This window comes from Pezoporus wallicus, unplaced genomic scaffold (assembly GCF_028554395.1).
Source record: "Pezoporus wallicus isolate ANWC-B61680 ecotype Strahan unplaced genomic scaffold, APGP_CSIRO_Pwel_v1 contig_8057, whole genome shotgun sequence".
Lineage (NCBI taxonomy): Eukaryota > Metazoa > Chordata > Aves > Psittaciformes > Psittacidae > Pezoporus > Pezoporus wallicus.
The window spans coordinates 417,826-442,291 of record NW_026637044.1 but is presented as its reverse complement, the minus strand read 5'-3'; the positions used below and the strand labels follow the sequence as shown (position 1 = coordinate 442,291).

The window sequence follows — 24,466 nt, the reverse complement described above, 5'->3', positions numbered from 1 at the left end:
ATGCTTGGAGCACCAACCAAAAGTACATCTGAAGGCTGAAAAAGTGTTGCACATAGTTAGGTGGTAGGTTACTCCCAAGAGTATCAACAAGGAAAAAAAAAAACCTCAAATGTTTCTGGGGGTATGGCTATAAATGCAAAATTCGAATTAAGCACCAAGTACAAAGATGTACTTTGAGATATCTTGCTCTGGCTAAGTGTCCCATGAAATTTAGTGCTGCGGCATTTTTATGAAGTAATCTTAGCAGAACTGTAGATACTACTGAGATGGAAAAGCAGTCCAAGTCTCAGCAATAATGGCATCCACAGAGCTCTGTTGACCTTCAACTGACCATAATCCTGAGGAGCAAACAGCAGTTTAAATAGTTCTGCAGTTACTCCTTCAACAAGCAGAACCGTTTTCCAGGCTAGCTTAGGTGTAAAGTGCTTTAATGAACAGCATAAAGAACACGTAGTAAAAAAATTGATATGACCCCTATGACCAGGTAGTCTATAATCAACACAAACCCCACAACTGGTAGTTGAAACTGACAATCAGCTTATAAATATGTTTATTTTTAATTGAACGTATGGCCATGAAAATCTTATCTTCCTCAACTCTCAGCTAATAAACCAGGTAACTCTACTATGGATTTTTCTACTATGGCTTTAGCAGGACACAGTGTCACATTAAATTATCTGAAGCTTCACATCATATACATACAAAAGTAGATTTTTCTCTATTGGTTGTTTTGTTTTCGGGTTGTTTTTTTAAGCAGCATCAGTCATTTTGGTTGTAAGACTGAGACACTGATGAGCTCCTAAAACCTTGCAAAACTGTTTCCATGTGAGTGACAGTTTGAAAGATAAGCCATTCGCATCACTGCAAACCAGGACAGTGTTAACATAAGAGATGTAACAAAACAGAATTTCTAGACAAAGCATGGAAGACTTGACTTAGCTGAAAGCAAAGTATTTTTATTTGTAGCCAGGGGAAATGTTAGGGAAAACAGAGACACAAGGAAATGGCATAAAGGTAAATAAAGAATTGGCTAAGCGACAAGCGGCAATGCAATGTCAAAAGGGGGAATTAACTTCCTGGGAGGAACACAACTAGTTATTAGAATTGCAAGATCAAGAATTCAGGATAACTCAGGCTTCACATCTTCATTTTTAATTATAGAAATTAGAAAGGTTCTGATGAAATGAAGTTAAAAGATAAAGTCAGCACACAGTGTTAGCATACCATCCACGAAACATTCAGTGATCTTGAATATCAGAATGGTCAACACGAGACAGAGTTTGGCATTATTGTTATTATTTACTATGAAGGTGATGAGACACTGGCCAGGCTGCCCAGAGAAGCTGTGGCTGCCCCATCCCTGCCAGTGTCCAAGGCCAGGTTGGACAGGGCTTGAAGCAACCTGGTCTGGTGGAAGGTGTCCCTGCCCATGGCAGGGGGCTGGAACTGGATGAGCTTTAAGGTCCCTTCCAGCCCAAACCATTCTGTGATTCTACGATTATGAAATTCAAAGTCATGCAAGGGATCAAAACAACAAACTAAGAGGACTTATGCCATAAACATGGAGTTCAAAGAGAAACACAGGCTGAGCTTATAATCAAACACAGACAGACTGAAGTGTGTGATGAAGAGGAGAGAAGGCAGGAGTCCGACAGGCAAGGGATGGCTGTTGGAGAACAGGGTGCACAAGCACCCCGTTAGACCACAGCAACATTTCTTCAGCAAAACACAACAAGCAGCATTAATCAGCATCCCAACATAAAGAATAAAGAATGACAATTTAGGACTGGCAGATGGACAACAATATTAAAACTTCCTTGAATATCATGAAGAAAAGACTAAGAGTTCAAGTGATTTAGCTCAGGAGAAGGAACAGATTCTTCAAAATAAGTTTACTGGGGCAACTGTTAGGGAGGTAGAAGTGTTTCCTCAAACTTGACCACTTTTAGGCCCCTTCCAATCCAAACCACTGCAGAATTCTATGAAAGTAAGTTAGATGCTTGCCTGTGTATTAACTGCACCCATGTGACACTCTCTAAAATGCACATCTGGAGGGACTGTATTTTTCTGTGGGTTCAACCAGTAAATGGAAGTAAGTCTTTCAGTTCTTCACCATTACACTTCAGACTTGTCTACTCAATGGGTCTAAACACCGACACCTCCACCCCCCACCCTCCAGCTTTACATTTAAACAAAACCCATGGTTTGTAAAATACCTACATATTCAGACCAGAAAAGCCTCAACATGTGATCAATTCTTACATGCTGACTAGGGCTCATTTGAAGGAACTAACCTGAACAGGGAAGAGTGCCAAGGTGGTCTCCAGAAGCCAGTCCTATAGCTGGTAACCAGTACCTGTGTCTGTCACATGGGGCTGGGCTTCAAAGATTCTCTCACCTTCATCTAAGAAAGTTTAATCCCATCAACAATGTTCCAGTCAAACTTTTTAACAAGCAATTCTAGTCTCCCATGTCTGGCACTCTCACCCTTCAAGAATATTTACCTAAAAATGTAATTTAAGATTACCTGGGTTTGTACGTGGTTTGTCTCTATGCTGTAAGCCATAACTGCAGCTAGAGTCACGGATAGTGCTATGGAAGTGGTGCAGCTGAATTGGGAAAGGTGACAATGTGACGCTGACATTACAAGAACCCTATTTTGTAGCCACACTTTTAATATTAAAGAATTTAATGTCAGCATGCATTAGAGCTAGAGATTAGATGCTTGTTCTCTGCTGTCAGAAATACTCCTGTACTTTCTACCCTGGTGATGAATTTCATTCTTCAGCAGCACATCCTAAACTGGCACCAAGAAGAGAGATCTTAAAGCACAAAAAGCTGTGTACCAATTAAGGCAGAATACGTGGCACCATATCAAGAACGCAGACACCTCTAACCCTTCTCCTGTGCCAAATCCCATTAACACAGAACAGTTCATACAGCCATTACAGACTGACAAGGAGACCCACAACAGCTTTCTGTTGGCAAACGCTATCACATCTCTGGTCCTGATGCTCTGCCTGCCAGTTTCTGGGTGGGAAGTAACAATTTTAATGGTTGGCTCATGAAACTCAAGTTCTCCTCCCAACATTCTCACTAAATCACCATGTGGCATCATCATGAACTACCAGTGCATTTTCCTCTTGATTTTGGTAAGGAGCCAATTAAATTTATAAGCTTTAATCTGCATAGGAAAGAGGACTCCAGAAGAACAAAGTGCCCTACGGTCATCTCTGAGAAAACTACCAACCCTCTTAAACACAACTAACTGCTAAATCCTCAGCAGTTCAGAAAGAGCAGAGAAAGACAGCATGTTTAGCCAGACACTCTGGTTTTTCAGGAAGCCAGACTAACCTGAGGGCATGGAAAAATCTAACTTGTCACAGACAACTACAGAAAATGCTTTTTCAGAATGGGTAGGTCAAATATAGTGTGCTTTAGTCAAGAGGAAGAAGGTTAAATCACATAAGTTACATGAAAAAATAAAATCAAGCATGCCTTCCAGATAATTTCTTTTCTGGAATGAATCATGTTTTGTTCACTTCCTAGAGTCTCATGTCACTTCAGTGCCTCACTAAGTCATTTCTAATTTCATAGCTGCCTACAGCACCAATTGTCTACAGAAATATCTATAGCCCTGAAGCTGTATAATCCCTCCGAAGGGAGCTGTTAATCTTGCATAGTTTAAGAGGCATTGATTAAATGCAAACAGCCAGATGCCTGCTAAGAAATATCAATTCCTACCCAGTCATCTCCAGGAAGCAGCTTATTTTGCCATTCAGTGCTGCTAAAATGAGCTGCCAGATTATGGGAACAGCCTCCTCTTCAGAGACCACATCATCTCCCTATTACAGAAACCATGATCCTACCCCCATCCATTACAGCAGGACAGAGCAGCTTCAAGTGTGGAGGGACCGACTCTGACACATCGAGGTGAGCTTTTAGCACATTGGATGAAGAAAGGGAGATGTCACACAGTATTCATCAACGAAAATGGAAGAAGGAGCACATACTTACAAAAAAAACTGATCAAACATTGCATTTGGCACAATTTCCAAGAACAGGGCAAGCCTCATTTGCAGCACTACCTCCAGAAGAAGAAATCTCTTCAGAGAAAACCAGGCAAAGCACCCAGGGCAGTAAAGGACAGCAGGATCCCAAGCATACCTCTTGTCTTGTTGCAGAGTTTTTTTAACTCCAGAAAGTTGCAAAGCAAATCATTTGGCAATAATTCAGGTAACGTTTATGCTATACTGGACAAAAGCCTGAGTATTTTAGAAAATACAAACTCTACTGAAGGTGTATTTGGTATTTTATGAGCTGGAGCTGGCAATTAGCTGCACAAATTGCACCAAAACAGCAGCAAAAAGGGGGATTACTGATGAGCATGGTTCTTTATTTTTTGGCAAATTACTCATGCAAGACTAAGTGAGCTGAATTTGCTCAAGAATATTTCTGTAGAGAACAGTTTTATGGGGTTTAATGAGGAAACACTAGCAGCCAGCTTGTTAAGCATCTAAACTGAATTTCTACTTGCTTCACCATTTAAAAGACACACTTGCTCTGAGGTGTAGATTTACTCTTAAGCAACCAAAGCTCTCCTCTTGCCCAGCCCCACCATATCTAGATATGTTTCTTAGCTACAAGATTTTTCCAGAAAAAGATCAGATTAATCCAAGATTACCCCTGGTACTAGTCAACACCACTGAAATGAGAACACTGTGATAACAACAGATGCAGCATAGCTATAAATGATAAAATGCACAACATAATCAGCCTTACCCTATTTTCAGTGATGGGACTGAAATGGAATAAGATTAAAGAGCTAAGGCCTCCGAGTGAGCTACAACTAGAGCCAGGATTAGGGAAGTTTCCTAACCACCAGGTTCATATTTATGAGAGGTCGCATGCCCCTCTCAAAGCCATTCTGACATCCTAGCACAGAGTTCTTTGTAAATTTATATGTAAGCAGGATAAACCCCTATTAAATCAGTTTTTATAAACAGAACCACCATGTTCAGAACAGGAAGAAGAGGTGAAAAAAAGGAAAAGAGCCTGTGTACTGGGAAAAGGAGGCAGAATTCTGGACCAGTGAGGAAACTTTTAAACAACAAACCTTCTGGCAGACCCTGCTGTACAGAGGTTTAGCTGGAGCTCCCGATGGGTATCAGAGCCAGCAGCTGCCAGCCACCTTGCTGTTCATGCCTCCATATGGGCAATGACATAAGTAGGACATGCAGCTGTTGGAGCAAGTCCAGAGGAGACCACAAAAATGCTCTGAGGGCTGGAGCACCTCTGCTATGGAGACAGGCTGAGAGAGCTGGGCTCGTTCAGCCTGGAGAAGAGAAGGGTTCTGGGGAGACCTCAGAGCAGCTTCCAGTGCCTAAAGGGGCCCACAAGAAAGCTGGAGAGGGGCTTTTGACAAGGGCAGGTAGGGACAGGACAAGGGGAATGGTTTTAAACTGACAGAGGGGAGATTGAGATGAGATGTGAGGAAGTTCTTCCCTGTGAGGGTGGTGAGGCCCTGGCACAGGTTGCCCAGAGAAGCTGTGGCTGCCCCATCCCTGGCAGTGTTCAAGGCCAGGCTGGATGGGGCTGGGAGCAACCTGGTCTAGTGGAAGGTGTCCCTGACTATGGCAGGGGGTTGGAACTTGATGAGCTTTAAGGCTGCTTCCAACCCTGACCATTCTGATTCTATGACTACATCACTGCAGAGTTGCACTCCTATTTGCTTTTTGCTGTTAGCTCAGTAGCTTATCCCTGGGGCTTGACCACATTACTAAATCAAAGGCAAATATTTAGCTAATGGATCTAGTGTGAAATATAAATACTTATTATTAAGCTAAATAATTAACCGAATCTAACAGAAAAATAATAAAATGGTTAGACTAAACTTAATTTTGATGTGTCTTTTACAGTACTATTTGTTTTATCTTCCTTACAAGATTATATGCACAAAAATATTCTGGGTACATAGAAAGGGAGTTCTGAGAAACAGCAATCAAGCTGATTTTATGTAAAAGCTAATGAACTTGAAGAATGGCTGAAGAGAAAAAGGGTTCACACTGTCTATTAGAAATGAGTCTGCACACTTCTTCAAGTACACTCCCCTAGATCATTTGGTTTACATGCATTAATAAGAGGTTAAGTTCAAGATATAAGCTCAAAAGCTCATAGCTTGAATATTTTAAGTAACAGCTCCTTGCTTGGGAAATTCAAGCTTGTAAATAACACATTAATTCATCGAGCTGTCAGGTGTTGACTAGAACGACTCTTAAACACACTGCAAAACTTAAAGGTTTTGTATTACCATTTTTGAGATCTCACTAAGCCTCACCATAAAGCTTTTAATATACCTCTCAACATATGTACTACTTCATTATAAGCTGTTTTTATTTTGTATTCAACAAGTCAAGTCAGGATACATTCCACCTTTGAAACAAAGTTTAGAAGCAAAAAGTGAAAAGTCGAAGTAGCAAGTTGCTAGGAAAATACCATCTGAGAAAGAAACAGCCACAGCAACAGCTTGGGGGGGGGGGTGGTGGTGTTAGTTTTTGGTTGGTTTTTTTTTTTTTAATAAATAAAAATAAGGCTCTCCTTTTCCTTGTAGCCACAACTGGAGCTATTTCAGGAACCCAGAGTGATATCTGGTATGAAAGCCTGCTGTTTTTCTGAAAAACCTACACCCTTGCTAATTCATAGAATGGTTTGGTTCAGAAGGCGCCTTAAAGCTCATCTGGTTCCAACCCCCTGCCATGGGCAGGGACACCTTCCATTAGACCAGGTTGCTCCAAGCCCCATCCAACCTGGCCTTGAACACTGCCAGGGATGGGGCAGCCACAGCTTCTCTGGGCAACCTGTGCCAGGGCCTCACCCCCTTCTCTTCCTTTCCTTAGCTCAAAGCTTTGTTTCCCCACACCACAGCACCACCGCAGCCCAGAAACAGAGATGTTTTCACTGACATACTCAAGGTCTTGAGCCTCACGGGGAGCTGCCCAGGTACAGGTCCCTCTTTGGCCCTAGGGAAGGGGAGCACTTAATAAAGCAGATCCTGCCATGCTCCACTTTCCTCCAAATAACAGAGCTCGTTACACAACTACTTAAGCTGATTTGCTACTAGCAGCAAACAAGACTAGGCCTGGGGAAGAAAAGCTTCTTGAGCATGTCAATTAATAATCTAAAAAAGTGGACTGATTTCTGTCAGAGTAGACTCAACTTCAGGATCCGATCAGAATTTCAAGACAGCCAGTCTAAGGGTTAGCTTGTCAACACTCCCATTCCTTGTGTATTAGCAACTACGTTCCACCAGGAGCCAACTCAGAACTTGCTACTAGACAGAGCACCTACACTAAAAAACATCCCAAAGCACAGAAGTACTGCAAATTGTGCGCATGCCTGATTTTACACCATGCAACCATATAAATGTTATGTGGTGCATAGTTACATGTGTTTGCCCTTTTTTTTTTTTGGTAGTGTTTTTGTTTGTTTTTTGGGGTTTGTTGTTGTTTTTGTTTTTTTTTTTTTTTTTTTTGGGGGGGGGTGCTTGTTTGGAGGTTTCTGCTTAGGGTTTTTGGAGACTTCTTTGTTTTCATAGAATGGTTTGGGTTGAAAGGGACCTCAAAGCTCATCCACTTCCAACCCCTTGCATAGGCAGGAACACCTTCCATTAGACCAGGATGCTCCAAGCCCCATCCAACCTGGCCTTGAACACTGCCAGGGATGGGGCAGCCACAGCTTCTCTGGGCAACCGGTGCCAGGGCCTCACCACCCTCACAGGGAAGAACTTCTTCCTTGTGTCTCATCTAAACCTCCTCTCTTGTCAGTTTAAAGCCATTCCCCCTTGTCCTATCCTTACCTGTCCTTTCCAAAAGCCCATCTCCAGCTTTCTTGTGGGCCCCTTTATGAACTGGAAGCTGCTATAAGGTGTCCCTGGAGCCTTCTCTTTTACAGGCTGAACAAGCCCAGCTCTCTCAGCCTGTCTCCATAGGAGAGATGCTTCAGCCCTCTCAGCTTGTCAACACTCCCGTTCCTTTATGTGTTGTATTAGTGAGCATATCCCATCAGAAGCCAACTCAGAATGGGCCCTCCTGCCCCTCCAGTGATGTCAAGGTACAAAATCTCTCGCAATAATAACTTATTATTATAGAATTTAATTTCTTTTCCCAATAGAGTTCATTAAATTCACCAAACCCACAATTTTTGTCATAGTCCCAAGGCTATGAATTACATGTGCATTAGATTGAGGGAGTTTCAGAGAAACATGCCCTCCCACAAGTAAGAAGTACTCGGGTTTGCAAACAGCTGGCAGCCACACTTACAAGAATTAAGACACTATGTACATTTATTTTGGGGTAGGAACTGAAATTTCAAAGTCTATTCAGACTCATTAAGTAATTTCACTTTGAAAAGTTATTTCTATTTAATATGTAGACAAGCAAGCTAGAGGTCAGAAATCTGTATCTGCCCAAAGCAGGCACAGGAGAAACAGATGTATGTTGTGAAAATGGAGAAAAGATGTGTGAAGTACTACTGGATCACCGCATGAAGCAAAGGCACAGGCATTGGTAAGGTTCACAAAAACATATGGTGTATTTCAGATAAACCCAAACACATCTTTAGAATTTGTCTTCACAAGGCAAGGAGCCCTCTGCAGATGTCAGCAACCATTCGGTTCTTTGCTTTGGGTGCTAGCATAGGGACTGTGCTTTTCCTAAGTCTAAAGAGAAGAAAGTAATTGCTACCACAAAAGGTACTTCTCACCTGAATTTTTTTGCTCCTCTGAACAAAACTTTCCAGGACAAAAGGTTGCATCCCTCCCCAGATGGACTCCTAGATTAAGTAGGACTCTGAAAAGGCAGCAGCTTCTGCAGGAGATGATCTGCACTGTTCTGTCTTCCTATGATTTCATAAGGAAGTGGAATACAAAAGCTGTCATTCCAAAGGCTTTCATCAGTTTATATGTGTGCATTTAGTGTAATACAGGGGAGAGTCTCCTCTGCTTGGATGATCAAAGAAAATATTAATATACCAGACACGAGACTGATGAGCAAGCTGCACATCCAGAATCTTCAAAAGAGGCTGATGAAATTCCTTGGAAGCAGCCTGATTTTTGTTACAAATAGGTACACACAGGGGTGCATATGACAATGCACTTCCAGACCATGGGGTTCAGAAATTACCCTGGAACCAAAGTAATCTGCCTATCAGTGCCCAATAAAGGTACCATGAACAGACTGACTTACAGTCAACAACATTCAGACTCCCTTTAAAGAAAGAAGAGATGAGTTGATCAGTGTACAGCTACCTATGTGGAGCTGAAGATCTTAAAGGTCTTCTGCAACCTAGCTGATTCTATGATTCTATATTGGAAGTAAATCCCTCAAAGTTTTGCTTGCTTGAAGTTCACTGAATTTAAAATAGAAATAAGGAAGTGTTTGGGTTGGTTTTTTTGTTTGTGTGTTGGGGGGGGGGGGGGGTGGGGGCGTTGTAGTTCTGTTTTCTTTGAGGGTGTAGTTGTTTGTTTAGTTTTTAATAAAAAGAACATTTCTGGCAGAAACTACACAGAACTTACCCCAAGAAAACAGATTATTTAGAATGCTTCAATGATGAAGGAAATCAAAATCATTATTAATAGCAAAAAATGTTACCTGTCTGGCATGGAACTTGCTCACTGAGGACTACCCTGCATTGCAGTGTTACGAATCATAGAACTATACAATCCCAGGTTGGAAGGCATGTCAACGATCATCTGGTCCAATCTTTCTAGGCAAAGTATGACGTAGACTAGATGGCCCAGCACCATATCCAGCCCAATCTTAACTGTGTCCAACGCTCGGGAAAAACACTGAAAGCCTTAGAGGTATACTACAACACTTGAGCTTCTTTGCACAAAAATTTCATCTGTGAAAAAAGTTTTTGTTAGTAGCAGCTTGCTCCTCCTCCACACAGAGAAATAACTTTCCCCTATTTTATCTTCCAAAGTCACAGTTCTTCTTCAAGGTTCACATGAAACCAGTATTCTGAACTGAATACTCACAAAAACATCCAAAGACTTAACAGAAAGGAGTTAGAAAATTGTAGCACAAATTACTGTCTTTCAGGACACCCTCCCTCCTCCATGGTGGTCAGTAAACATCCACATCGCTTCCACCCCAAACGGAACTATTCAACTCACTGAGCTATAGAAGAGCAAGTTAAAGACTGAAAGCTCTTAAATGAAGTACTTTTAGCACAGACATGTAATATTTTAATGCCAAGCGGCTACAAGACCTTATGTACACTTAAAGAGCCATTGTTAAGCAGCTCTTAATGCACCTTTTCAGTCTGTAAGAACTCAAATATCCATCAGGTACATTGAACTAGAACACAGTCAATACAGAAAAGTTGTATTAATAAAATACACATTGAAATCACAGATCTGTGCCCCTGTGATCTCATGAGTCATCTTCACTGTGATGGGAGTGCTCAGTGACTTCTCTCCCCTCCCCTGCACGATGCTCCACCAAATACTCCAGCCATGTGAGAATTACAGACCTTGATCTAATCGAGGGCATGGAAAGGGCTCCTCAGAGCCATCCAGTTTTCTCAGCAAAGTTGTGTTCTAAGAAAAGATTTACCCTGATGTCTCTCACATTCTCAGTGATTATGAGGTTTTCAACACCTGGAAAGTTTCTTTAAGCTTTCTGAACTGTTTGAGGTAGCTCATGAGGTGAGATTAGGCTAACCTCTACTCAGCTCCCCCGCTAGCTGTAGAAAGCCACAAAGGTTCTTTGAAAGACCACCGACTCCTTCAGAGCTACACAATGGGCACACAGCAAAGCAGGAGCCTTCACCCTGCACATTCACACCCAGGAATGAGGAGGATGCCACACATCCCCCAGGAGCACCCCTGACTCCTTCCTACCCAGGATCCTCACCAGAAACCAGGGAGCACAGAGATAAAAGACCCGCAGCTTCTGCTTCCCCAGGTCTCAGACCCCTGCAGCTAGATGCCCACCTTCTCCTACTCCATCCTGTATCTCAGGCCTAAAAACAATCATAAAAAAAAATCACAGAATGGTTTGGGTTGGAAGGGACCTTAAAGCTCATCCAGTTCCACACCCCTGCCATGGGCAGGGACACCTTCCACCAAACCAGGTTGCTCCAAGCCCCATCCAATCTGGCTTTGAACACTGCCAGGGATGGAGCAGCCACAGCTTCTCTGGGCAACCTGTGCCAGGGCCTCACCACCCTCACGGGGAAGAACTTCTTAAGATCTTATCTAAACCTCCCCTCTTTCAGCTTGAAGCCATTAAGGGCTTAATCACCCTTAAAAGATCAGATGCACAGAAAACCTTAGTCATGCCCATCTGCAGAACTAAACAATCTTCTCAATTATTCAGTTTGCTGCTTTTTTTAGACTAAAGCACAGAAAACCTGAACTCTCCTTTAGTGAATATGGCTGGATGCAGACCCATTCTGAAAAACCTAAAGAGCTCTCTCTTCAGCCCAGAAAATATAAAAGCCTTTATAAATAAACAACTGCACCAAATGGGAAACATGAAGGCAGGTAATAGAGGAAAAACAGCTTTAATTAGAAAGTACACCATTAAGTATCCTATTTAGAAAGCGTTAAATAAAGGAATGACTTTTCCAGGGATTTTGTGGGGTTTGTTGGGTTATTTGTTTGGGTTTTGGGGGGAGTAGGGTGAGGGTTTCGGGTGGATTTTGTTGGTTGGTTTGTTCTTTAACTTCGTGCACTAGCAACTTACTCAACAGCACAAGTGGGTTAGATAACAAACACCAAAGACTGAACTTCAGCTGGAGTGGCAGTTAAATCCTCCCATTGTATACATCATATCCTCAGAAATATTGTCAAGTGCGTATTACCATTCCCCCCAGACATGCAATTTCTCTGTGAAACCTCCCAAAAAATCAAGCATTTTAAGCCAGAAGTGGTACACTGCCACCAGTCCTAGGCATTATTTTCTCTCTACTTCATGCATGCAGATATTTGGTACCTGGTAAAGTCCAGCATGGAAACGAGCATCCATCTCATCCATCCCCAGCTCAATTTTACTCCTTGAGCATTGCAGGAAGAAGTTCTCCTTTCTATTGCTGCATAACCACACACACCCCCAACAACAACAAAATCATGTGGCTCACAGAAATAATTTCCATTTTAATGGATTAACCATATCAATTCTTTGACAGGTTTCTTTTCCAACGTGGCCAGCTGCAAATTCTTCCAGTTTAAGCCATTTACGTCCTTCAGCAATAACGCCAGCACAGTTAATCAGGCACATGCAGCTACCTGCAGATATTAACTACAAACAAGCAGCAGAATCCAAGACGACTCTCACCACAGTACAACTATTGAGAGGTTAGTTTGAGATGTTTATTAGGGCGGTTTATTCAACACTGATGTACAACTTCACATCATACAAAGCATTGGAATCATTAAGAAAAATCAGAAGTGATAACAGACAAGCTTGTAAGAACAAGAAAGTTGAGTATATTCTGCAAAGATATAGTATCATCTCCAAAGACTGGAAGTATGAATAACAGGAAATTTAAACAGAGAAGCACATTTGGTAGCTACCTGGCTTTCTGAAAATAGAACCTGAAAAATGAAACACACATCCCTGCACATTCATTTACTACATTGAGTTTTCAGCAAGATAACACGTGCATTTTCTGGGAGCGACAACAGGTGAGCCACATCGCATTCACCCTCCTACACCCCCTTACGCCCACCCCCAAACACACAGAAAGAACCAGCTCTTCCTCCACCTACAGGTTACATTCGGATTTCTAAACCTAATGACATTTAAAATAAACAACGTAAAAATATGGTAGGAGAAAAGAAAAAAAGTGGTAGTGTAATGGAATGAATTATTCGTGTTAGCAGCTGCAAGAGTGCCTAAGCCCCGGGGGTGCCCCTGCCTGCATTCACAGTCTCTGCTTTGGGCTGCTCGGGGCTCTGCTGTCCTGCTTAGCTCACGCTCATCCCACCTGAGTCCACTGAGCTGGGGGACTCCTGCACCAGGCAGATCACTCCATAGCTCAACCAACCACTACAAGTGCTAGAAACTCCCCTCCAGCCACCATGTTGAAGCATTATTGCATTTCAGTAAAATAAAACAACTGTGGGAGAGGAAGAAAGTCTGATATTCAGTTAATCTGAAACCTTCTATTATCTCTGTAATTCATGATTTATTCTCTATTTCTAGGGCACAAATCTTTAAGCCCACTTAAGGCAAAAGGTGAGAAAGACTGGCTTGGGGAACAAAGTTAAACACCTCCAAACTAGCCGTGATGCTGCCTTGCACTAAAATCAACCACATTACAAAAAAATAGTTACAAAGAGGTCTTTAAAAGTAAAGCCAAGAACACAACAACCTCCTTATATGGCAACAAGCACTAAAGAACACCCCAAGAGGAAAGTACTTCATGACAACAAGGACCAAACACCTCTCCTTGCATCACACGCCACTGCTCACCCCTCATCTTTCAGTGTGACTGAGCACCTGACATGTGAAGTTCAGCTGGAGAAACGGTCCAACAGCCTGCAGACCAGCATGAGAGGGCCTCCCACTTACAAAAGGCACTCCTGAGGCTCTGCAGACTTGTCAAATGTAAAGGCTGTTGGCTACATGCTACCCTGTGGCATTATTTCCTGTGACAACCATGCTTGCCCATGTATCCTGTGTCCCAAATACCATTACAGCTCTAGTCCACTGGGAAATGCTTATTTTTGTAGCTCAGCCAGGATTTGGTTGCAAAGGCTGCTGGCTTTAAGTGTGGTGGCTCTGCATATCAGACTGGCAAGGGAAGAGCCTGGCTTTGGCAGCCGAGTGGCTGTAGGCAATGAGGTTTCTTAGAAGTGACAGCTATCTACCTCGGAGGAGAAGCCAACAGTGTTGCTTGTTCAGAAATTGGCACCATGAGGACCTCAGCTACTAACGAGGCTTGGAATGGTGTGTAAAGTAATAAATTGCTACCAAATTAGAGAATGAAAGCCTCAAGTTCTGATGCACATCATTAAACAGGCAGATTACACACAGTTCATTGCAGCAACTCTGGACACTGCCACCCTGGGTGAGGAGCAGGTGAGGTCTCAGATTAAAATAATAAATAATCAAGACACCAAGGGTCACTATTTGAGGGAGAACTTCAAAGAAAACCTGTCATTGAATAGTAGTATTCATTCAAGGTGCAATACAGTAAGTCATTAGTAGACAGCATCAGAACGTAGTCGCAAGTACTGGCAGGGTACCAAGAATGCTCACGGGCAAGCTACTTTCTTCACAACACGAAAATATCATTTTTTTTAGGCAAGTGAAGGTGCTAGAATGCTATCTTTAGGCAATTTGGAGCATCATGTCCTACGTTAAAACTAGATTTAGGTTCAAATAAATTCTGTACTTTTATCAGGTGTTGTAGGCAAGGTCCGTTTAGCTACATAACAAACTCGAACAAAATGTTCACTCATCTACAAAAACCCTTAGCCTCATGTAAAATACTAAGTAGTCTCTCAAAATTCCAAAGAAGGAAATAATTTAGTTTTCTCTGTTGAATGGCAGTAACTAATACTTTTGTGTTTGGAAACTTTTGCACCTTTTATAGAGACAGCAGGGATTGCAATGAATTTGCTGATCTCTTCCAGTTTGTTTCAGGTTCAAACTGGCCCATTCCTTTTGGTGGTGCTGGAAACAGTCATAAATATTTCAGCACAGATTTAACAACTTAGTCCTAGATCTTTTCTTTCTCTCAGATGTAGAAAGGACAGACTATTTTTCATGCTAGGTAAAATTCCATCCAAAGTTGTCATTACCAAACCAAAGCTAGAGGTATGAAGTTAAAAGAAAGGCAATTTTATTTCTTACTTCCAAGGCTTCAGAAAGCAATATGGCAGCAAACAACTTCTTGAGGCAGGAATTTAGGGTTGATCATTTTCCTTTATACCCCCAGTTGATGGCAAGCACTGGGAACCCACACCTGACCCCACACAAGCCAGAGGCAACCTGCTTGTGTCTCAGTAAACATGGGCTTTTCCTAATCTGTTTCTCAAGTTTGTATAGTAACTGCTATGATGGGAAAACCCATGTTTCAAAGATGACAACATTATTAAAGAGAAAAACCTCCTAAAAGAAGGTTTCAAAGCAGCAAGGATAAAGGCAGGTAACAGCATTATTCTACAAGGCTGCGGTAAGGGGAGAAGGAAAAGGGGCTGCAGTCATGGTGGACCCATCCGCTACGAAAGCACAACTTCTAACATCCAACCTTCTGTTATTAAGCATCCATGAAAAAGTAAATAAATTAAATCTTAAAATGGTTGAACTGAAAATGGAGCTGTAGTGGTGATTTAAAACCAGTGGGAGTGCTGAAATAGTGCAGTCCAAAACCATCATGCACATTTGTGCTTACACAAAGAAAGGAAGGTTTCAACAAGCACTGCAGAGCAGAGAGGGAGGAGGAGCAGGGCTGATCGGCCAACAGCACAGCTACCCTTTGTTTCTTCTACACGTAAAGTCCAAGGATGTAAAGCAAGAGCTCTGTAAAATGCTGAAGATTTTAGAAGTGTAATGGCGGGTAGAAAAGTACACTGGTCTTGTATCAGTGGCAGCCCCAGTGTTAGGAGACAGTCTAGGCTTCTAGGAGGAGAAAATAGAAGAGAGGAAAAGAAGTAGGAGAGGGAAAAGGGATGGGGAAAGGGGCAAAAAAGCGCAAGTCATTAGTAAACATGAACATTCAGGTAGCACACTGCACAACAAGCAATATTTCATTTAGTGCAGCCAGGAGATTTGCCAAAAGCCAGATAAGAGACATGTGGAATTTTGCTTTTAGAAGTGTCTGAAAATATATCACTAGTCATGCTATGGCTTGACATTGTGCCACATGCAAAAATCAGCTGTGATAAATCAAGATTAGTGACAAACAGTTATCAAGAGAGCAGCAGCCCGGGATGCTGCTTAAAAGCACAATTTGCTCTGAAAACAGTGACTCAGTATTTCTGTGACCTGATCTCAGATGACAGAACAAGAAGCAGGCTGGCTGGGGAGAAAGTCCATCTAGGGAAAGTATGAACACTGACAGCAATACTTCCCCAGGTTACTTCTCGCCTTCCAGCAAGATAACGACCAGGATCTTAGAAAAAGAGATATCCAGATTAAACGATATGCTCATCCTTGATGGATTTCTTTGCAGAAATTTGTTTTGGTTTGGGGTTTTTTTATATATATATATATGTAATTCCTTTGAACTCTAGGCAAATATCCTGCAATAAGGAGTTCCAAACATTGCACAGTTCAAAAATTAGACTTTGTTTGTTTAAACCTGCTGTTAACAGTTTTACTAAGCACCTTTTAACTTTTGCACAGGGAAAGTCAGCAGTTAGCTCCCTAACTCAATACCTGCAGCCATCAGTGAACATACAGAGTGGTTTGGGTTGGAAGGGACCTTGAAGACCACCCTGTTCCAACCCCCTGCCATGGCCAGGGACACCATCTACTAGATCAGGTTGCTCCAAGCACTGTCCAACCTGACCCTGAACACTGCCAGGGATGGTGCAGCCACAGCTCTTCTGGGCATCCTGTGCCAGGGCCTCACGATCCTCACAAGGCTTAAAGCCATTCCCCCTTGTCCTGTCCCTGTCGGCCCTTGTCAAAAGCCCCTCTCCAGCTTTCTTGTCAATTCCTTTAGGCACTGGAAGCTGCTCCAAGGTGTCCCCGGAGCCTTCTCTTCTCCAGGCTGAACAAGCCCAGCTCTCTCAGCCTGTCTCCATAGCAGAGGTGCTCAAGATCTCAAAGCATCTTCACAGACTCCTCTGGACTTGCTCCAGCAGGTCCATGTCCTTCTTATGTTGGACAACTTATAATCTTTAATATAATTTATATTTATATATATAATATTACTTACAATTTATAAGTTATATTAACTTCTAAACTTATAATTTATATGTTATTATAAGCTATTAACAATTTCCACACACTGATTCATTCGCTTGAGTTGCACCAGACATGCACAGCTTCCCTCCAAATGCTGCACCAGCCACTCTTCTATTCATCCTTATAAGGAAGGACAGAATTAATAGAGGTTTAGTCTATGTGCTGAGCACCCGAGCCAGAGCCCCAGGTCTGCAGCTCTGCAATTCTCAAAAATAAGAAAACAAAAACCCCACAAGCCAAATAACTGATCATCACGTAAGGCTCAGCACTGCCAAGAACTGAACCCTTCAGAGAAGCGGCTGGTCTCTCCCTTCCAGGGAAAGCCGGTGGGGGCAGAGGGTTCTTCTCTACCTCATGGACACAGGTTTGGACCCTCAAGTAAACAGCCACTATAAAGTTAACTGGTCATATTTTTCCTTTATGCTCTGAAATACTGAGCTATATGCACCCCGGCATCAATGGTTTAAATGCACCCGTGTTATAATAAAGATAATTGAACAGTTAATCTAGGGGTTTGCCCCCAAGTTACATTAGCTTTGGATTTATGCCATCTAGCACATTAACAGTATTTTGGAGTGGGGCATCTGGTCAGGAGGCAGCACAGGCTGCCAAACCAGCAGTAAACTTCAGTCCTGACTAAATCTAACCTCTGCATACACATACACCAGATGTCTGTTGATAATGTTGCACATAATAAACCAGTAACAAGTCATCACCCTGTTTTATTTGATAGGTGATAATAAATAAATAAATAAATGTGCAGCAATGTTTCCTGTGATCTAGATGAAGAGACTGCAGACATCTGGATTCTCAACTATCTTAACTACCTCTTTCCCAGTATTTTCCTTGAAGTCTGTTTCAGAATTCAACTCAAACACAGCTCTGCTTTTAAAAGGTCATTCTATAGCTCTTAACACTACTTTTTGTGGCAAAAAGCTGGTTACCTTGAGCATCTCCTTCCTTACTCGTCTCTCAGCTACTCCACTTCCCACCTCTGCACTAGCCCACACTGCACACCCTTAAGAATAACTTCAGCTTGAGAGACAGATTAGGGAAGAGATCCAGCTGAAAACAAATAAGCCGGCCAAAACTTGAAGGTGGCTTAGGGCCAGGGACTAACAGCTTTAGGCAGCACCACGTATTTAAAACGGAACCAGGCACTGCTGAAGTCCATCACCTGGTGTGGAACAACTCTGTATTTCTGCAGAGCATCAACTGCTCTTCAACTGAAAAAAGCCCCCATTGTGTGATTGAAAGTCAGTGTTTCTCCCTCACTCCCCAACACATAAAAATAGCTATTTCAAGTATTCCACAGAGAAGGGGTAGGGAGAAAGAGCCTGTGAAGTAGCTGTGTTGTGTAAATCTTCTGTTATTCTGTTAGACCTAATTAACTTGATGCCCACAACTCTTCATCCTTTGACATGCTGTTCCTACCACTTTGATGTCACTTTTAGACAGCCTTTAACAAGAAAATAAATTAAAATCCAACTCTACGCCACAAAGATAGAACACATTAATAAATTAAAAAGCTCCCGACACATGAAAGTATCTTTGATCAAAGTTGTTTGCATTCAGTGTGTGAAGAGTTAATCCTTCAGAAAGCTAGTATTAAATAAACAAGATACTTTTTAAACACAATTGAGATGTTCAATAAAAATATTCCAATGCATTTAATTAGTTATACCTGGAGTATCATAAATCTGATTTTATTTGTCTCCATTTAGTTAATATATGTATATAGACTTAAAAAAGAGAAGAGTATCCTTATAAGATTCAGAAGTGTTCTTAATTTCAATTTGATACTAAATGCTAAAAGATGCCTAAAAGATGCACAGCTTCTTTCTAACCAGATTTACAATGGCAAATTGAGTACAAAGACCAATGTTTATATTCTCATCCTCAATAAAAAGATGAAGCTTGCTCACCTCTAAATAGAATTACAGCAAAGAAGCATTTTAACTCAGCCCCATCTCAGGGCCACACCAATGAACTAGCTAAGATGCCAATACTGGGCACATCCAAACCACCTCAGCAACGATCTGTGCTGCTAAAGCCGAGCTGGAAATCATGAAAAGGGAGACCAAATAAATAGCTCTTACCAATGACAGGCTGACAATTAACTTCTGAATATTTCACCCTTGAGAAAACAGAGGTGCTACAGAATAGTCTGTCAAAGCCCAAATCCTCCTCACCATAAAACAAAAGAACCAGCTGGCTCCTGCACAGGCTGCAGAGCTGGTACTGCTCATCCTGATTATGTTCAGGTAGAATTTGGCAGGAAACTCAATTCACAGTAAGAAAGTCTTATAAAAGGGACTCTTTTTTTATCCTTAACTGTAACTGCTAAAACTGCTTAAACAGACTAACCTCAGCATGTCAGGCTGACTAGAAATATCATTTTCCAGATACCTCACAAGTCTGAAATAGTGGTCTACCTAATGCTGCATAAAAAAAAGTTTCAGATGACCTAAACTTCATATTTGACATTGCTAAAGCAAGTATTAGGAGATACTGACAGCAGGGTAGTTTGGAGTGGAAGAAGCTGCTGAATAAACAGAGCAGTGTAATTTCAGGAGCAGCTACGTAGTGAATAAAACAACTGCATCAAAAGATGGTGTACTCAGCAGAGACATGACCACTGGTCTCACGGAGAACAGGAAAAGTCACACTCACAGGTCAGGGCGAAGTTCAGCTATAAGCCATTTAGGAACCACTACTCTAGAAGTTGCCTTCCCAACGCTGACCATGGATGAAGCATACAGTGTCTTCAGAACAAGGCTTTATGCAAATAAAAAAATTCAAACCCAAAAGAAAATGAAGTTCTATTTTGTTTAAAATTAATTGAAAAGAGGCATTAAAAATAAAATCAACTCCCTGTGAAGAAGACTTAAAAAGAAGATACATTTGGTCACACCTGCATTTAACAAAGAAAGAAATCAACATGCTTCCTTCAAGCATTAAGCGCATACCTGTGCGGTGATCTATTCCATGGTCACCATTTTCTATAACTGTTGGCCCAGAAGCTGAAGTATCTGCAAGAAAACAAAGGAAACGTTAGCACTGGATGAAGTTAATCTTAATCCAAATTTTAAAAACAATATTGTAAGTACTGTAAAAGTACAAAACTACTGTAATGTTATCAAAATCAGGTAAGGGTGGTAATTTTTTGCCCAAAAGTTGCTTTTTAAATTTGAAGGCACCCACATGGCACCAGGTCAGCACAATTTAAAACCCAAAGGAAAAAGCTCTTCAATCACAAACCCTAGTCCCATGAAGGAGACTCAAGGCACAACTAGAAGCTTCTTTATCTATCCATACCAAACCAAGTCTTCCTAAGGGGCAGCACTAGACTCTGGATTTCCTTCAGGCAAATGATGTTTAGCCAAGCTGATGAACTTCATGGACTTACTGAATGTGAGGCAAGAGCAGTTGCTGCTGTCAACCTGGACTTTAATAAGGCTTTTAACACCATCTCCCATAACATCCACATAGACAAACTGACAAAGCATGTCAGACAACTGCAGTGAGGTGGACAAGAAACTGGCTGAACAGCCAGGCTCAGAGGGTGGTGGTCATGAGCACAAAGTCCAGCTGAAGGCCAGTCACTAGAAGTGTCTCCCAGTGGGGCCAGTAACATCTTCATTAACCTGAACAATGGAACAGAGCACAATCTCAGCAAAACTGGGAAGACTAGCTCATACACCAGAGGCTAATGATGCCATCCAGAGGGATCTGGTGAGGCTGGAGAAATGAGCAGAGAAGAATCTCACAAAGTTCAACAAGGGAAAATACAAAGTCCTGCACCAAGGGAGGAAGAAGCCCAGGCACCAGTACACACTGGGGGCAACTCACTGGAAATCAGACCCTGCAAGAAAAGCCCTTGAGGTCCGGCAGGAAGAGCCCTGGGACCTGGTGGCCACCAAGTTGAACATGAACCAACAACATGCCCTTGTAGCAAAAATCAACTGAATCCTGGGCAGAGACCTGCCAGAAGGCTGAACGGGTGATTCTTTCCCTCTCTTCAGCGAGACTGAGACACATCCGTAGTCCTGGGTACAGCACTGGACTTCCCAGTACATGAGAGATGAGATACTGGAAAGAGGCCTGTGAAGGGTCCCAAAGATGATTAAGGGACTGGAGCATATGAAGAAAGGCTGAGAGAGCCAGGGCAGCTCACCCTAGAACACGACTTGGGGGGATGAGTACCAGCACCTGAAGGAGGAGGCTGTAAAGAAACCTGAGGTGCCCTCTTGTCAGTGGAATCCAGCAACAGAACAAGAGCCAACAGCACAAACTAATACCCCAGGATTTTTAAATATTAGTCTACTTCAGTCATGAAAAGTTTCCTGCAGAAAAAGCTATCCTAATACTATTAGAAAAAAGGATCAGAAGACCTCAATTTCAGCTTTGACAGCACACTGCCAGCACTGGCAGCAGATATCAGGGAAAGATTTAGACAAGGGTAGTTCAGGGTGGAAGACCACCGATTCCAAAAAAGAGCATATAAGATACTTACCACTAAGAGATTTACTCTATCTTGTTCTGACTTTGACAGATAAAATTTTAACAAGCACCAGAATTTTCACACTGAGCTTAGAAAAGATGGCAGCAATACAAGACCTAGTGACAGCTGAGGCAACTGGGAACCAAAGAATGGAGCCCTAAACTTGGCTTTACAGTCTTCTCAGTGGGCCGCCTTTGGAAAGCCACCCTGCTAACAGGGAGCTATCTCCAAGTGCATATTGTTTTTGAAAATGCTGCTTAGAAACCATCTTTGGGAATAATTAAGGAATTTAATTAATACAATACTTTTTCTTTTTTTTTTTAAGTACACTTATTCTAGTACTCACACAGTTCTTCCTAATTATCAAAATACACTAGTGAAATTCTGTATTCACCCCATAATCTCTACACTGAGCTGCTGAGGGTCAATACAATTGGTTAGGCAAACTGCTTGAGGAACTTCATATATTTCAAATTATTACTTTTCAGATCAGACTATGGGCATTACAAAAGTAGGTGGGTTGTGCTGGTACTCATACAGATGCAGGCTGTCAGCAGCACAGTATTTCTGCGGGTGACAACCACCATAACAGGTGACTATTACAAGACCATTACCTTAATTGAAATCATTATCCCTGTACCAAGTTTTAAAATGCATATTCTAGTATCTTCTTCCATGAACTCCACTTAATTTCTAAGCATTTACCCAATTTTCCAGTTGTGAAATAGTGAAGACAAATCATTGCAAAAACAAAACTAGGTAGTATTAGTTAAGTATAACAAGCAGCACAAGCTCCAAGAGCAGTTCAGCTCCTCAGGCCATCAGTTCTACTTAATGTGAAGAAACACTCAAGGCAATGGCTTGAAAAAAATCCTCGAGAGTAAGGTAAAATCAGTCCCAAAGAGAGACACATTCAGTTACCTGGGGAGTCCCTTCCCTGAGCAAAAGCAGTATACCCCAGACACAGCACTTCAGGGTTAATCCAACCCTCAGTAAAGCAAAAGGGAAGTCTTTGCAGCTTCTTTCAGAGGCTCATCCTGGTGTTCTACAAAAATTCAACATGAACTTGCCAGACAGCTTATAGAAAAACATACACCTACATCTTCTTCAAGTAGCTGAAAATACTACAGGAATCCCTGGACCTGTTTCTTAGCAGTTAAACACACCAGCTCCTCCTGCTGTCAGTCTTTACAAGGTCTGGTATTTAACAGTAGAGCTGTCTTAAGTAGTAACTGGGAGAACTACTGCCAGTCACTGAATATACCTATCAGGCAGGAGAAACTGTGGTCATGGGATGGTTTATACAACACAGTTTCACAGTTACCAAAAGGTACACTGGGCATCCCATGGAGTAACAAGGTCTTATAATGAGATCTCCAAGAAATGACATTACAGATCTATGCAGGTCCTGCTAAACCCTCCAGTTAACAGCAGAGAAGCTTAGTCCAACTGCAAGAGCTATAAGTTCTCTTAAGTCCTGCTCAAATGGGTGTCATGACGCAGGTTTAACGGAAGTTGCTGACAATGGCACTTTAACAGAGGTTTCACAAGTCTTCCCTAGTCTTCACTCAGGCAAAATGTGTCAAAAAGTCTTTTGCTGATGGTGAAAATAAACAGCAACCCCCACACACCCCAATTACCACGACCCACAATATTACTCCCATTTCTTCAGTATTTAAACTGTAATTGAAAACTTGAGCGCAAGCTGGTTTAAACTGGACAAAACTATCACATACCACTTTCAGTTTCATTGGAACCTGATCATTTCACCTTGCAGAGACAACAGAGGTGTTGAAACATTTCTCAAAGTGGTTTGGGTTGGAAAGGACCTTAAAGACCATCCAGGTCCAATGCCCCTCCCACAGACAGGGACACCTTTCACTAGACCACTTTGCTCAGAATTTTACATACCCTTGTCTGAAGCCCCTCTCCATATCTCCTGTCAGCCCCTTTAGGCGCTAAAAGCTGCTCTAAGGTCTCCTTAGAGCCTTTTCTTCTCCAGGCTGCACTAGAGAAAGCTTACAAGAGACCTTAGGGCAGTCTCATGATCTGGTCCTGATGCCACTACCGAATATCCATGCATTAAAAACAGGACTTAACTTGATCACAGATATGGTCAAACACAACAAATTACACATTCGGTCTGCAAGTATGTCTGCATACTTTAAGCACTTGCTTCAGTTGCAAAAACACACTCATCTGTAAGACGGGCCTGGTAGCACTTGGAACAAGGACTTTGTGCACACTTCAGGTCAGCTCAGCAGTGCACACAGGCCACTCTGCAGTTCTTCTGGCAATCCAATGCATTTCAGCTATTCAGAAAATAAACACTTCATCTGCAGAAGTTTCATTCTGAGACCACTCTCCCAGGCAGCAAGTAATCCAAGCCAATTGTGTTCTATCAAAGAAAAAAGCCAGGACACCCCACCCTCCCCTACCAAGGGCTCTGCAAATTTAAAATGAAACGAAACAGAAAAATCTTACCAAAACATCAGTCAAGCCTACCAAACACTATGGTAGCTGAGCACAAAGACAGCTTGAAGCCAGCTGTGTTTCTAGCTTAACATTCCACAGAGCTGACAGGGCTCTCACACCTATGCAGCTTCCAGAATACAAGCACAAATCATTCCTTCAACAGTTTCACCTTATTCAGTCCCATATATTCTCTCATTTGAAAAAAAAGTAAATAAAATGTTAAGACATATATATTGAAAAGTCTCCATTTGCTTCAACAGCACAGGAATTAGGGCAAAATAATAGGTTAAAGCGGTTGCAGGGTTCCTCTCCCTCTCAGCACACTGACTAGTAACCATAGTGGCTACTCTTCCCTACGTGCACTCTGCTAGCTGCAGCAGGCTCCTTCTGTGCCATCAGAGCCACATCAGGGGAAGCAGCTGACAAAGTTCCTGCCACCAGAATGGCAGAGGAACCTGGCAGGTCTGATACAGGCAACAGCTTTTACCTTACTAAAAAAGCTGCAGGCAGGCAGGGATAAGTTTGTCTTGCAGAAAATCAGGTCAAATCAAACAACTCC

General features: G+C 42.1%; 1 protein-coding gene across 1 annotated transcript in view; it reads right to left on the bottom strand.

Moving 5' to 3' along the window:
* LOC130595851 (microtubule-associated protein 4-like) overlaps positions 1-24,466 on the bottom strand; it is a 90,794-nt gene that overhangs the window by 27,297 nt on the left and 39,031 nt on the right. The window contains exon 4 of the mRNA XM_057402893.1: positions 19,898-19,960. Coding sequence (XP_057258876.1) covers positions 19,898-19,960 — 63 coding nt within the window. The remainder of the gene's footprint in view (positions 1-19,897; positions 19,961-24,466) is intronic.